Source organism: Gobius niger (genome assembly GCF_951799975.1).
Source record: "Gobius niger genome assembly, chromosome: 13".
Taxonomy (NCBI): Eukaryota; Metazoa; Chordata; class Actinopteri; order Gobiiformes; family Gobiidae; genus Gobius; species Gobius niger.
The window spans coordinates 2453066-2467251 of NC_136864.1; the positions used below are offsets into that span (position 1 = coordinate 2453066).

General features: G+C 46.0%; 1 protein-coding gene across 1 annotated transcript; it reads right to left on the reverse strand.

The window, feature by feature from the left end:
• On the reverse strand, positions 1–7180 carry LOC306972743 (sodium- and chloride-dependent transporter XTRP3-like; the record flags this gene model as incomplete). The annotated part of the gene is made up of 11 exons (XM_079569449.1): positions 1–144; positions 218–383; positions 1092–1251; positions 1513–1714; positions 1804–1966; positions 2407–2648; positions 2839–2949; positions 3133–3360; positions 3851–3942; positions 6859–6999; positions 7057–7180. The coding sequence occupies 11 exons, from the start codon at positions 7178–7180 to the stop codon at positions 1–3; spliced, it is 1773 nt and encodes a 590-aa protein (XP_079425575.1).
• Positions 7181–14186: the final 7006 nt, after the last annotated feature.

Genomic DNA, 14186 nt, shown 5'->3' on the forward strand with positions numbered 1-14186 from the left:
CTATGTTCTCCCTGTGCCTCCAGGCCGTCTCCTCGTACAGTAAACGTACAGAGCAGTCACTGGTACACACATGACAGACGACACTATCAACAGTCCGATCATGGCTTGTCCAAAGACGGGATACTCTGTGATCACCGACCGACCCTGAGGAAAAGCACAGCACCGTTACAAACATGTACAGAGCCGCTGTAGATGCCCCGCTGTGTGCCAGCCTCACCAGCTCCTTGTTCCAGGCCTGGTAGGTGGGGGTGCCGCCCTGGATGTAGCTCACGATGTAGAATATGAGCACAGCCAACAGGAGGAGGGGGCTGACTCCTCCCAACATGATCTTCCAGTACCAGCTCGGCTCATGCCCCAGCATGTCTTCAATGTCTTTATAAAACCTGTCATTTGGAAAAGCAGCTCATAAACCAACACCTTAGAAAACTTCAAATCAAAGCCCTTCTAATCCTACGCCTTCATGTACTCAGTACATCCAGCTTCTGCAGTAACTACTGTGTAAATGTGTGTTATGTAAGTCTTGCTGCCTGGACCAAACACCTGCGGTCTGAGAGAACAAAGATTAAAATCACCGGTGGACAGTTAGTCCACACATATCACCTAAGTTGTTCGCTAACTCTATTATCGAACATCTTAATGATTCTAATCCGGGTCTGCTCCCTGTGCAATTCGGATTTCGATCTCTTCACTCCACTGAAACGGCTGTCTGTGTTTTTGTGAGATGGTGAAGTCTTATTTAGACAAAAACTGTTGTGTTACGGCTGTTTTTATTGACTTTAAGCGTGTGTTTGACACTGAATCACCTTAAGCTCTTGTCTAGACTGGCAACATTTAACCTTAGCAATCAAACCGTTGAATGGATACAGTCTTACCTATCAGATAGAAAACAATGCATGCAAATAAAGAACAGTAAGTCTTAGTCACTAAACGCAAGGTGTCCCTTAAGGATCAATTTTAGGTCTGCAAATCCTCCTGTATCTTTTCTCTTGGTTTTCAGAAGTGCATTATTGTCATGTAATGTCATAAACACGTCCTTATGTTAAGTGTTCTGTGAGAAACAGAATGGACTGATGCCTTTGAACAGGACGCACCTCTTGAGGCCGTAGATGTAACTGACAGCGATGAGCTCAAAAAACACCACGAAGAACAGGGAGAAGGTGCAGCCGTAGTCGTTGAATATGGAGAACCAGTAGTTTCCTGACGGAGTGGTGAAGCCCAGCCCGAGCAGGAGGCAGAAGACGCACACAAGCCCTGGAACACACACGGCAGGGTTAGGGTTCACCAATCAGGAGCAGTCCTGCCAGCAAGTGGATAACCTGCTACTTCCATCCTGTTTTTGTGGTCAGGGAAACCGGAACATCCGGAGGAAACCTCCAGACACAAAAAAACATGCAAACTCCACAGGCCCCGTTCAGGGATTGAGCAGAGAAGTGCGGCTGCACAAATCTGCACCAACGGACCCTCCGCCAACCACTCGCAAACTTTGTGTCCCATGGGCAGTCGCGTCTGTACCGTTGAGCAGCTCTTCACTCAGGTGGGAGAAGACCTTGAGGTCCCTCAGGGGGGTGGTGATGGCCGTCACGTTGCCGATCATGCTGCCCATGCCCACCAACAGCAGCATGAAGAAGTAGAGCACAGACCAGAGCTGAGGCAGGGGCATGTTGGTGATGGCCTCGCTGTACACGATGTAGGCCAGACCTGTGCCCTCCACCGCCTGGACACAACAGCACCGGGTCAGACACTTTCACCAGATTAGCCCCCCCGGTCTCCTCACGCCTGCTTATGAGTTCACCCACAGCTCACCGTGTCCAGCTCTTTGTTGAGATCACAGGTCTCCACTTTGTCAGCGATCTCTGCAAACTCCAAAGGAAACGAGGAGTTCAGCTTCTCCACCCACTCGAGCACGTTCTCCAGGGAGACGAGGTCTTCAGCCAGATTGAAGGTGTTGATGAGCAGAAGACGCACCCTAAAAACAAAGAACCAATGAGGAAGATACAAATATGTTAAAGGTAAGAATGAGTTTGGTCCAGAGTAGAACCAGTATTTTTAATTCAGTGGTTTCCTCTTTCATTGTTTGTGATAGAAATATCATGGCCTATAATATTTACTGTGTGTTCTCAATGAAATGATGTCCTGACCAAAGACAGAATTTAAACTTTTATTCGATGGAATTCATGACTGTTGTTTTCTTGCCAGATCTGACAAAAGGTCAGTCACAATGATCAGAGTCATGAAGTAGATAACAAAGTGGTGTTTCCCGTTTGATTTCAGTGCACTGGGTTAGGAGGGCCAGTCACAAGATGGCTGCCAGAATTGCCATTCGTTCCCAGCGCTCTTAGCACCCTGGGTTCCCACGGCTGTGTTTTTTGCAGACGATCGAACTGTATCATAGATCCATGATCTGACCTGTCCAGGCAGTTCTCGTAGTTGAATGTGGCTTTGAAGCCGTAGATGGCGAAGGTCACGATGCTGGCGAAGATGGATGTGAAGCTGCAGACGACTGATATGATGACGGCCTGCCGCTCAAAGTTGTAGTTGTATTGGTTGAAGGAGGAGAAGGCGATGAGGGAGCCAAAGCCCAAGCCCAGCGAGTAGAAGATCTGTGTGGCCGCGTTGATCCAGGCGTTAGGGTTAGCCAGCTCCTCCATCTAAACCAGGAGAGCACAGAGAGGAGAAGTTATTCAGCTCCTCTATCTAAACCAGGAGAGCACAGAGAGGAGAAGTTATTCAGCTCCTCCATCTAAACCAGGAGAGCAGAGAGAGGAGAAGTTATTCAGCTCCTCTATCTAAACCAGGAGAGCACAGAGGGACAATCAGGTCGACCAGCTTCACCCGTACCTTTGGTGTAAACAAGTAGATGATGCCGTTGGTGGCTCCGTGCAGAGTCAGGCCACGGATCAGGTAGATGATCAGCACGACGTAAGGGAAGGTCGCTGTGAAGTAAACCACCTGAAACAGACTAACAGATCAGCAGGTTCACTGGGACCTGATCTATAAAACTGAGAGGAGACGGCGGTTAAGAAGCCAAGAGCACATTCTGTCCTCAGAGTTTCTTCTGACTCATCTTATTTGCAGTTATTATTTACTGTGTTGTGTTCAGGAGATGAATGTGACGCCGGGAGATAAACATACTTTGCCGCTCGACTCGATTCCTTTGACGATGAACAGGAAGGTCATGCACCAGGCCAGCGTCAGGCACAGGGCTTGTCCCGTGTGCACCCCCCCGTTGTACTCGATGTTGGGGGAGATGTTCAGAGTCTCCCTGTAGAAGAAGTACTGCGTGGGCGTGGCCACGGTGCACTCCTCCAGCGGCTGCGTCCCATTGGCTGAGAGCGGACAGGTGGACCAGGGCAGGACCGCCTGGACACAGCACGGGGTGAAAGACATTTATGTGGATCAGCGATGTCTTGACACTCGTGTGCCTCGAGCCCATTAAAGGAACAGGCCGATGTTTCTCCAGACTGAGATGTTCTTACCTGAGCTTAGAGGAGTTGATGTGTACCTCTGTGGTCTTTGTGCCTGCGCTCAGTTACGCTAATAGAAAGGCGTTGTTAGCTTTTAGCCTCTCCATGGCTCCAAACGGGTGTGAAGTTAGAAGTTCCACGATCCAAGTCTAGTTGCACAAAATTGTTTTCTATGCAGATAAAATGCAGAAAAGTGGGAGAGTCTAAATGCTAACCACATCTTTGGTCTATTTGACAGCTACGCATCGACTCGTCTAAGCTCAGGTACGAACATAACTCAGTATGGAAAAACAGTGGACTGTTCCTTTAAGAGTCTGGACATTCTGGATCATTTCCAGGAGGAAAATGTCCCCTTGGCCCGGGGTGTGCTCGCTGGGGTCGCTCACCTGAAAAGAGTGGAAGAGGTACCAGAAGCTCCAGCCGTTGATGATGTTGTAGTAGAGGCAGGTGTAGATGGAGATGAGCACACTGGCCATGCCTGGAACCAGCGACAGGAGAGTTAGCGTTTCAAGGACCTGAAGGACCCATGTGAAAGGTCTGGGCTCATTCTACACATTAGGACATTGCTAGAACATGTAGGGGGAGAAAAATACATCATTTTAACTAGAGATGCATCGATCCAGTTTTTTGCTACTGTAAGCCACTAAACAGGTGCGCATGGGCGGTGATAAATGTGCGGGTTCCGGCTTTCTCTCTGCCTCCACTTCAGTAAAACAGTGCGCATGGGCTAGACTACTCGCTAGCCCGAACACCACAAGGTACGTAGGTGTCGTGGTGGATGTCGGGGTGCGGTTCTCCCCCGCATAGTTTGGACGTGTGTTTGAGGGGAGCATGGCTGTTCTGATTGCCACTGGACGACCGGACTTTGGGCTGGCCTTGGCCGGGACATGGACGACTGTCTGGGGGAGTGTGTGCTGCAGACGGGCGCCTGATTGATCAGCGCCGACCAGGGCCGACGTCGGGGTGCCAGATGTCCAGTCCCCTTTGGCGCCAGGTGTGTTGGGGAAGCCCGAATCCAGTGCCGTCCTTCGGGAGCCAGTGTTGATGTGGTGGTGCCTGTTGGGGTGTCCTGTCGCCATGTGGAGGCCTGATGTTCCCTGCGTGTTCCGCTGGTGCCGGGAGGCCTGATGTTCCCTGCGTGTCTCGATGCAGCCTGTGCGTCCTCTCGCTGGAGGACAGGATGCCGCGGACTCAGATGGCTTCCCTCGCCCCTCATAGTGTGCTGTGTTTGTTTATGCATGTATTATCAACCTGTCACCTGTCACCCGGTTAGGGGTAGTTAAGAACGGCAAATAAACTAGAAAGTCTTGGCTTTCAAATGAGGTATCACACTGGTATATAGGCTGTAAATTATCCAGTCAATACGTGTAGAGGCCGTGTGGCCTTGTGCCACACAAACCACTAGGATGCAAAGTTTTGAAGGCTCTCAGACGCGTGTTCCAATCAAAAAGGGAGCACAGTAATCTTGTAATATGTTCCTTTATTTACATGAGCTCAGCACGTTCAAAAGACTGTTCCTCCTCACTTTGCAACACCTGGCACCACTAATTACCAGGCTTAAATAGGGCCAGGGCAAGAAGCATGAGGAGGAATCAGCCACAGTGACTCCTAGAGGTCAGGCAGGCATTCTGGCCGCTACAATACGCTTTGAGAGTTTGATATAAAAAAATGTTAACCCTAACCCGGAGGTAACAGGTTAATACATTTTTCGTTTTTTTCGGGTTTTTTTGTTCATATGGTGGAGTGTTTATCCTATTTTGGAGAAATGAGGACATTTCTTGAGTGAGGGGGGAGTAAGCCACTAAACAGGTGCGCATGGCCGGTGACCCATGAACTGCCATCATAAATGTGCGGTTTCCCTCTCTCTCTGCCTCCACTTCAGTAAAACAAGGACACGGTCAAGACCCTCTGAAAAATTGAATTGACTCTTTTTATTACGGATCAATTATCAGTTATATATATTGATTAACTGTTGGATAAACATTTAACAAGGATCACGGGACCTGTTGGAAAGACAGAAGGGTTTTAAGAAGGGTTTTAATGCCCCCTTGTGGCAACTAGCAGTAAACACACTTTCCAGGTAGGCCACGCCACAGCCTCAGCTTTACTTTAGTTCAGTTCCACACGAGGCTCAGATGCAGTGGCTGAAGCCGTGTGCGTTTTTGACCACGAGTAAGATAAGCCTTAGCTCTGTGGACAATTTACATGTGTTTGTCAATGTGTGGGTCGTGTATAGATGTTTATTTGTGTTCTTGGGTGCAGTGTTCTCTTAGTTTGTGGAACTAAGTAGAATGCTAATGCTAGTGTCCTGCTAACATTATTATTTAGAGACCCTTTGTTGTGTTATGTTTATTATGGCAATTGTAGTAATTATCGTTTTATTATTATTTCTTTGTAGACCACACACACATACCTGCAGCTGGATGTCAGAGCTTCACTAACATCTTAATCCCCGCCTGAAACGAGGACATTTTCTCCAGTTTGACTTTCCCCAAATCTAAAAGCGTCTGGCAAAAATCGTCAACATAACAAGAATAAAAAATAGAGGATCTTGAAATTAGCTCAAAAAGGTGTACCCAGTTATGTTGTGTGTTTTTTAGTATACTGGTACTCAAAGCAAACTAAATGGGGGACCAGTGTATCTGGCCAGTGAGCAATGGGGTCCAACAGGGGGGTGTTCTGTCCCCAGTGTTATTTAACCTGTATTTAGACAAACTACTAAACTCAGAGCCTTTAGTCCAAGTGCAGCTGGTTTACAGCAGCTCCGCAGTATCTGCTCTGCCTATGGTCTGGTACATGACACTAACCTTTTAACTCCCGCCTCAGATATTTTTTTCATAATATTTTTTTGGGTATTCAACTAATTTTTGTCACATTTGTGTCATTTTTTCGTCAATTTTCTGTCACTTTTTTGAAAAAGCGGCAAAAATGTGACAAGAAATTGACAAAAAGTTGACGAAAAAATGACAAAAAATCGACAAAAAATTTGCTAAAAATCAACAAAAAAATGACAAAAATTTGATTTAAGAAATGATGAAAAAAAGAAAAAAAAATGTGACAAAAAAATGAAAAAAAATTGATAAAAATTTGATAAAAAATTACACAAATTTGACAAAAAATTACCCAAAAAAATGACAAAAATGTGATATAAAAATGACTAAAAAGTTACAAAAAAGAGTTGAATACCCAACAAAAAATGATGGAAAAAAAATGTGATGACGTGCGGAAAAAGATCCTCTCGGTTCAGGCGCGAGTTAAGAGGTTAAAGGTGGTCAGGCAGGTTTAAAACAGCGCAGTATTAACCTGTATTAGCAACAATGCAACCAGTATTTTCATGAGTCTCATTACAGAACGATTAGCTTCATTTTCTTATTTTTTGGAGGAGGTGACTCACCCACTCCCCCCAGGTATGGGCTGATGGCGGTCCAGGCTCCGATGCTGCCCAGGCGCATCTTCTGCCCGATGGCCAGCTCCAGGTAGAAGAGAGGCATCCCCTCCAGGAACAGCATCAGCAGGTAGGGGATCAGGAAGGCCCCTGCACAGACGACGGTCAGAGAGGCCTCAGTTCTGATGTGGCAGACGCAGCACTCACCTCCTCCGTGCATCTGGCACAGGTACGGGAAGCGCCACACGTTTCCCAGTCCCACCACGTACGTCACGCAGGCCATGAAGAACTGCACAGGGTTGTCCCAGTTCGGTCTCTCCCCCTTCTCCATCATGGCGACTGGTCCCGGAGAGAAGAAGTGAGAGTGAAGAGTCTTCCTCCAGCACACGTTATGAACTCTCTGCTCCGGGTCTGAGGTCTCCGGGTCTGAGGTCTCTGGGTCTGAGGTCTCCGGGTCTGAGGTCTCCGGGTCTGAGGCGCTCCGGGTCTGAGGCGCTCTGGGTCTGAGGTCTCCGGGTCTGAGGTCTCCGGGTCTGAGGTCTCCGGGTCTGAGGCGCTCTGGGTCTGAGGTCTCCGGGTCTGAGGTCTCCGGGTCTGAGGTCTCCGGGTCTGAGGTCTCAGGGTCTGAGGTCTCAGGGTCTGAGGCGCTCTGGGTCTGAGGTCTCCGGGTCTGAGGCACTCTGGGTCTGAGGTCTCTGGGTCTGAGGTCTCCGGGTCTGAGGTCTCTGGGTCTGAGGTCTCTGGGTCTGAGGTCTCCGGGTCTGAGGTCTCCGGGTCTGAGGCGCTCTGGGTCTGAGGTCTCTGGGTCTGAGGTCTCCGGGTCTGAGGTCTCCGGGTCTGAGGTCTCTGGGTCTGAGGTCTCCGGGTCTGAGGTCTCTGGGTCTGAGGTCTCTGGGTCTGAGGTCTCCGGGTCTGAGGTCTCCGGGTCTGAGCCGCTCTGGGTCTGAGGTCTCAGGGTCTGAGGTCTCTGGGTCTGAGGTCTCCGGGTCTGAGGCGCTCTGGGTCTGAGGTCTCCGGGTCTGAGGCGCTCCGGTTCGGCGCAGACACAAGCTCTCATAAGATAAGCCGATACAAGTGAAGGAGCAGATGCTGTAATAAATGAGGTGTGCGTGGGCGGGGCCAGGTGAATGTTTGATTTTCCTCAATGAAGGACAGACTAACGCTGACTACGATAGAGTTTATCTCAGTCCATCACAGGTTTAGAACATTTTGTTGGCCCCAGTTCAAAACAAACAAAACATGTTTTTGAGCGAGGTAGTACAGCGGTTATGGGGCTGTCACACCTTCACCATCTCGCCAGCGTGTGCCAAACGCTCGCAAACGCTGAACTTTCTATGTGTTATTTCAGTTTTGGGCGAGTCCAGAACTTATGCCCAACAACAGCCGAACGTATGCATAATTTATGCATAACGCACATAAGCCCGTCTCCTGAGGAGGCCGCGAGCGAGGATCCAGCTCAGGCCCTGGGAAGGTAGACGATGCTCGGGTTCCGGGTTCCACCACGGTCCTTGTGGCTGCCCGTGGGTCGGGTCATGAAATTCTCCTTTGCAGCCGCACGTGCATCGATTGAATTCAGCCACAACTTATTCCGTCATCTTTAGAGCAGGTTTTTGACGTAAATATGCGTCGGATTTTCATAAAACAAGCAGCGTTTTGCAGCTTTGAGATTGATTTTGTGTTAGTAATCCATCCATCTATCCATTTTCTTCCGCTTCATCTGGGGCAGGGTCGTGGAGGCAGTCCTTTCGGTCATTACCCTGATCACATGACCATAGGTGAGGGTGAATACTCTCCTTAAAGGTCCTATATCATGCAAAATCGACTTTTTAGAGCTTTTAACCATGTTGTTTTGCAATTTCCTTATCAAAAACACCCCCAGAGTGGTTTGTGGCTTCATTCACGCAGTTCTAACAATCCTCCTGAATCCTGCTCTGAGCAGCTGCTGCGCCCTCTGCTGGTGAACGACTGACCTGCTGATTTTAATTTGTATAACAGCTTTTTCATTATTTTTGTCGCAAGAGAGAAACAAAGAGAAAAAAAAAAGAAAAAAAAGGATGTGCCTGAGGTGCTTCCAGGTCAGCTGGGGCCAAAACAAACGTCTGAACAGATTCATGTCTGTGCTGCAGCTGTGAAGATGGAGCTCTTTCTAACCTACTCTGGACACGCCTGTTCTTTTTTCCTACCTAACGATAATGTCACGGAGAAACAGAAGCGCGCTTGTCTACGAGGACTTTAATTAATCTTCCTAAAGAAGAGGCCACTCGACAGAACGTTTTTTTTTTCTCTGGGATTCGGCGACTTTCACCAAAATAGTGTTTTTCTGTGACTGTGGATGTTTGTTTCACCCATAATGTAAACACCTGATGGACCAGAGCGGTGAGTTAGAACACGTGTTAGCTCGTGTGTTAGCGCGTGTGTTAGCGTGCGTGTTAGCATGTGTGTTAGCTTGTGTTTTAGCATGTGTGTTAGCGTGTGTGTTAGCATGTGTGTTAGCTTGTGTTTTAGCATGTGTGTTAGCGTGTTTGTTAGCGTGTGTATTAGCGTGTGTGTTAGCATGTGTGTTAGCTTGTGTTTTAGCATGTGTGTTAGCGTGTGTGTTAGCGTGTGTTATAGTGTGTGTTAGCGTGTTTGTTAGCGTGTGTATTAGCGTGTGCATTAGCGTGTGTGTTAGCGTGTGTATTAGCATGTGTGTTAGCTTGTGTTTTAGCATGTGTGTTAGCGTGTTTGTTAGCGTGTGTATTAGCGTGTGTATTAGCGTGTGTGTTAGCATGTGTGTTAGCGTGTGTGTTAGTGTGTGTATTAGCGTGTGTGTTAGCATGTGTGTTATAGTGTGTGTTAGCGTGTGTGTTAGCTTGTGTTTTAGCATGTGTGTTAGCGTGTGTGTTAGCATGTGTATTAGCGTGTGTGTTAGCGTGTGTGTTAGCATGTGTGCTAGCGTGTGTGTTAGCGTGTGTGTTAGCATGTGTGTTAGCGTGTGTGTTAGCGTGTGTGTTAGCATGTGTGTTAGCTTGTGTTTTAGCATGTGTGTTAGCGTGTGTGTTAGCATGTGTGTTAGTATGTGTATTAGCGTGTGTGCTAGCATGTGTGTTAGCATGTGTGTTAGCTTGTGTTTTAGCATGTGTGTTAGCGTGTGTGTTAGCATGTGTGTTAGCATGTGTATTAGCGTGTGTGTTAGCATGTGTGTTAGCATGTGTGATAGTGTGTGTGTTAGCGTGTGTGTTAGCATGTGTGTTAGCATGTGTGCTAGTGTGTGTGTTAGCATGTGTGTTAGCGTGTGTGTTAGCATGTGTGCTAGCATGTGTGTTAGCATGTGTGTTAGCGTGTGTGTTAGCATGTGTGCTAGCATGTGTGTTAGCGTGTGTGTTAGCATGTGTGCTAGCATGTGTGTTAGCGTGTGTGTTAGCATGTGTGTTAGCATATATGTTAGCATGTGCGTTAGCGTGTGTGTTAGCATGTGTGTTAGCATGTGTGTTAGCGTGTGTTAGCGTGTGTGTTAGCATGTGTGTTAGCATGTGTGTTAGCATGTGTGTTAGCGTGTGTGTGTTAGCGTGTGTGTTAGCGTGTGTGTTAGCGTGTGTGTTAGCGTGTGTGTTAGCGTGTGTGGTAGTGTTACACTTTTGATAGATGGGCCAACTCCTTCTTGGTGCAACATATTTATTTCAGGTGGCACAAGCTGCAAAACATGTACAAATGTTATTACTACGGAGCTGCCTCTGTTCTTCTCACATCACGTACTGGCAGGACTTCTTACAAAACAATACTCAAAGTCTGGAGTTGAACAATTTTACAATATTCAAAAAAAAATTTAACCTGTTTTTAACTACCTTTCAATCATGTCTTTAATCACTTATTTATTCATGTATGTATCTTTTGTCATTACCGTTCTACTGTACCATTATATTACCTTTAGGACTTGAACCTTGACCTACTGTACTGTGTGACTCCATTTTCCTGCCTCAGCACACGTTCACTAGTAGCTTAGCCGTACACATAACTGATGTGCTTATGGTGGCAACAAAACACACAAAAAATAATCTGGAAATCCCTACCACACAAATTGGCCCTAGCACAGTACTTGTACGCATATCCGAGCACTTATTTCGCGAACCCAAACCCGCACAGTATTAAATGGTATTTTGCTTGGTCACCGCGGTAACCATTTGACCAACGTCCGCCATCTTAGAAATGCTAACTTGGTCTGGTACTCGTCTTAAACAAAATAAAGTTTACAAAACACTTCCTAACTAAACAAAACTTAATCTAAAAGGTGCAGGAGAGACTACTACTGTTTATGTGTGCGTTATTCCAACCAGCTTACCTGCAAAACATGTACAACTGTTATTACTACGGAGCTGCCTCTGTTCCTCTCATATCACGCACTGGCAGAACTTCTTCTACAGCGCCAGCTACTGATACGAAACGCACCAAGCGCCCTCTGCTGGTTTACCCAGGTATTGCATGTCACATAAAACACAGTACAACCTTAACATTGCAAAAAGGAGACAATTATAAACAGTATCTAAACCTCTAACAGTATCTAAAAGAGTTTCTAATGGGGGGCAACTATTTTAATCTAAAAAGTAAAACACCTAGTGCCACATTAGCGTGTGTTAGCGTGTGTGTTAGCGTGTGTGTTAGCGTGTGTGTTAGCGTGTGTATTAGCGTGTGTGTTAGCATGTGTGTTAGCGTGTGTGTGTTAGCGTGTGTATTAGCGTGTGTGACAGCATGTGTGTTAGCGTGTGTGTTAGCATGTGTGTTAGCGTGTGTGTTAGCGTGTGTATTAGCGTGTGTGTTAGCATGTGTGTTAGCATGTGTGTTAGCATGAGTGTTAGCATGTGTGTTAGCGTGTGTGTTAGCGTGTGTGTTAGCGTGTGTATTAGCGTGTGTATTAGCGTGTGTGTTAGCGTGTGTGTTAGCGTGTGTGTTAGCATGTGTGTTAGCGTGTGTGTTAGCGTGTGTGTTAGCGTGTGTATTAGCGTGTGTGTTAGCGTGTGTGTTAGCGTGTGTGTTAGCATGTGTGTTAGCGTGTGTGTTAGCATGTGTGTTAGCGTGTGTGTTAGCATGTGTATTAGCGTGTGTATTAGCGTGTGTGTTAGCATGTGTGTTAGCATGTGTGTTAGCGTGTGTATTAGCGTGTGTGTTAGCGTGTGTGTTAGCATATGTGTTAGCATGTGTGTTAGCGTGTGTATTAGCGTGTGTATTAGCGTGTGTGTTAGCGTGTGTGTTAGCGTGTGTGTTAGCATGTGTGTTAGCGTGTGTGTTAGCATGTGTGTTAGCGTGTGTGTTAGCGTGTGTATTAGCGTGTGTATTAGCGTGTGTGTTAGCATGTGTGTTAGCGTGTGTGTTAGCGTGTGTGTTAGCATGTGTGTTAGCGTGTGTGTTAGCATGTGTGTTAGCGTGTGTGTTAGCATGTGTATTAGCGTGTGTATTAGCGTGTGTGTTAGCATGTGTGTTAGCATGTGTGTTAGCGTGTGTATTAGCGTGTGTGTTAGCATGTGTGTTAGCGTGTGTATTAGCATGTGTGTTAGCGTGTGTGTTAGCGTGTGTATTAGCGTGTGTTTGAGCATGTGTGTTAGCGTGTGTGTTAGCGTGTGTGTTAGCGTGTGTGTTAGCGTGTGTATTAGCGTGTGTGTTAGCATGTGTGTTAGCGTGTGTGTTAGCGTGTGTATTAGCGTGTGTGTTAGCATGTGTGTTAGCGTGTGTATTAGCGTGTGTGTTAGCGTGTGTATTAGCGTGTGTGTTAGCGTGTGTGTTAGCGTGTGTGTTAGCGTGTGTGCTAGCGTGTGTGTTAGCGTGTGTGTTAGCGTGTGTATTAGCATGTGTGTTAGCGTGTGTGTTAGCGTGTGTGTTTGCGTGTGTATTAGCTTGTGTGTTAGCGTGTGTGTTAGCGTGTGTGTTAGCCATTTATGAAGATGTGTTGCAGATGTCAACTCCGTAAAACTGCATCGTGAAGTAACTTCACTTATTGCTGTTTATTTATATTACGGTTGCGGAGAGAGGGGGCGGAGTTAACTGAATCGAAGCGTTATGTCTTCCGGGTTTGAAAAATACCTCCAGAAAATACTTATATTTATCACAAAAATAGGACTCCATAGTTGTAGAAGTACAATATATCATATAAATGCCTATACTTAACTTTGGAATGGCTAAAATAGCAGATACAGATCCTACAATAACACAGATGTATTTCATAATATACTTTTATGTTGATTTACATTATAATCCTGCATAAAAGTGACATATGATTAAAAACTTGCAGCTACACTTGTTACATCCACTGTCAGGAACTTATTTTCCACTAGTTTGGAATGAAAAAAAAAAGCACTTTGATAATTATTATGCAAATTGTATTTCAGTGCCATGAAGGTTAAAAAAAAAGAAGAAAAAAAAGATTCAATGAAACTCATGGATGGTTTTGTGTCTCGGGGCTCTTTGAATCACTGACATTAATCTCAGAGACCTGGGATGAGTTTTCAGGTTAAGTCCAGTTAAGGGAAAAACTACTGAAAAAGGACGTTCCACTTTATTAAGCAGATCATCATTTTCAAGCAATATGGGAAAGAAAAAGGATCTCTCTGCTGATGAAAAGCGTGAAATAGTTGAATGCCTTGGTCTAGGTATGAAAACCTTCGATATTTCATGAAAGATGAAGCGTAATCATCATACAGATAAGAGATTTGTGGATGATTCAGAGACACACAGGTTTGTGCAGATAAAGGCACAATGAGGATGGTTTCAGCCAGACAAATACATCAGATGAATAGAACAGCTTCTACAAAGCAGCAGACAGGTATTTGAAGCTGCTGGTGCCTCTAGAGTCTCACGAACATCAAGGTGTGGGACCCTCCAGAGGCTGCAGTTGTGCATATACTTCTATCCGGTCTAAACTGTTATTTAAATGTTCATGAACAGAAATGGCTGCAGTGGCTCAGTACCTCACAGTGATCAGGGGTCAGGATGTTCTGCATTGTCCTTCTGCAGAAGGTGCTCATGATGGATCTGGCTCTTCTCAGTTTGTGCAGAAAGTAGCAACAATGGTGTCTTTACGATACAGTCGACTGCAGAAGTAAATACATGTGTGGCTATACACTGCGTTCCAAATTATTATGCAAATGACATTTTTCTAAGATTTTCTAATTTGTCAACTCAAATGAGAGTCAGCATAATTTTCAAGTCTTTACCTGGTCGAGGATCATTTAAATGTGGTGGAAAAAAAATCTCCCAGTGATAACAGTATTTTTTTCAAAAATAAATATAGTAAAAACCTCAAAATCTACTGTTCCAAATTACTATGCAACTCATCGTTTCAATACATTTTAAAGCTTGTAATTAACTGA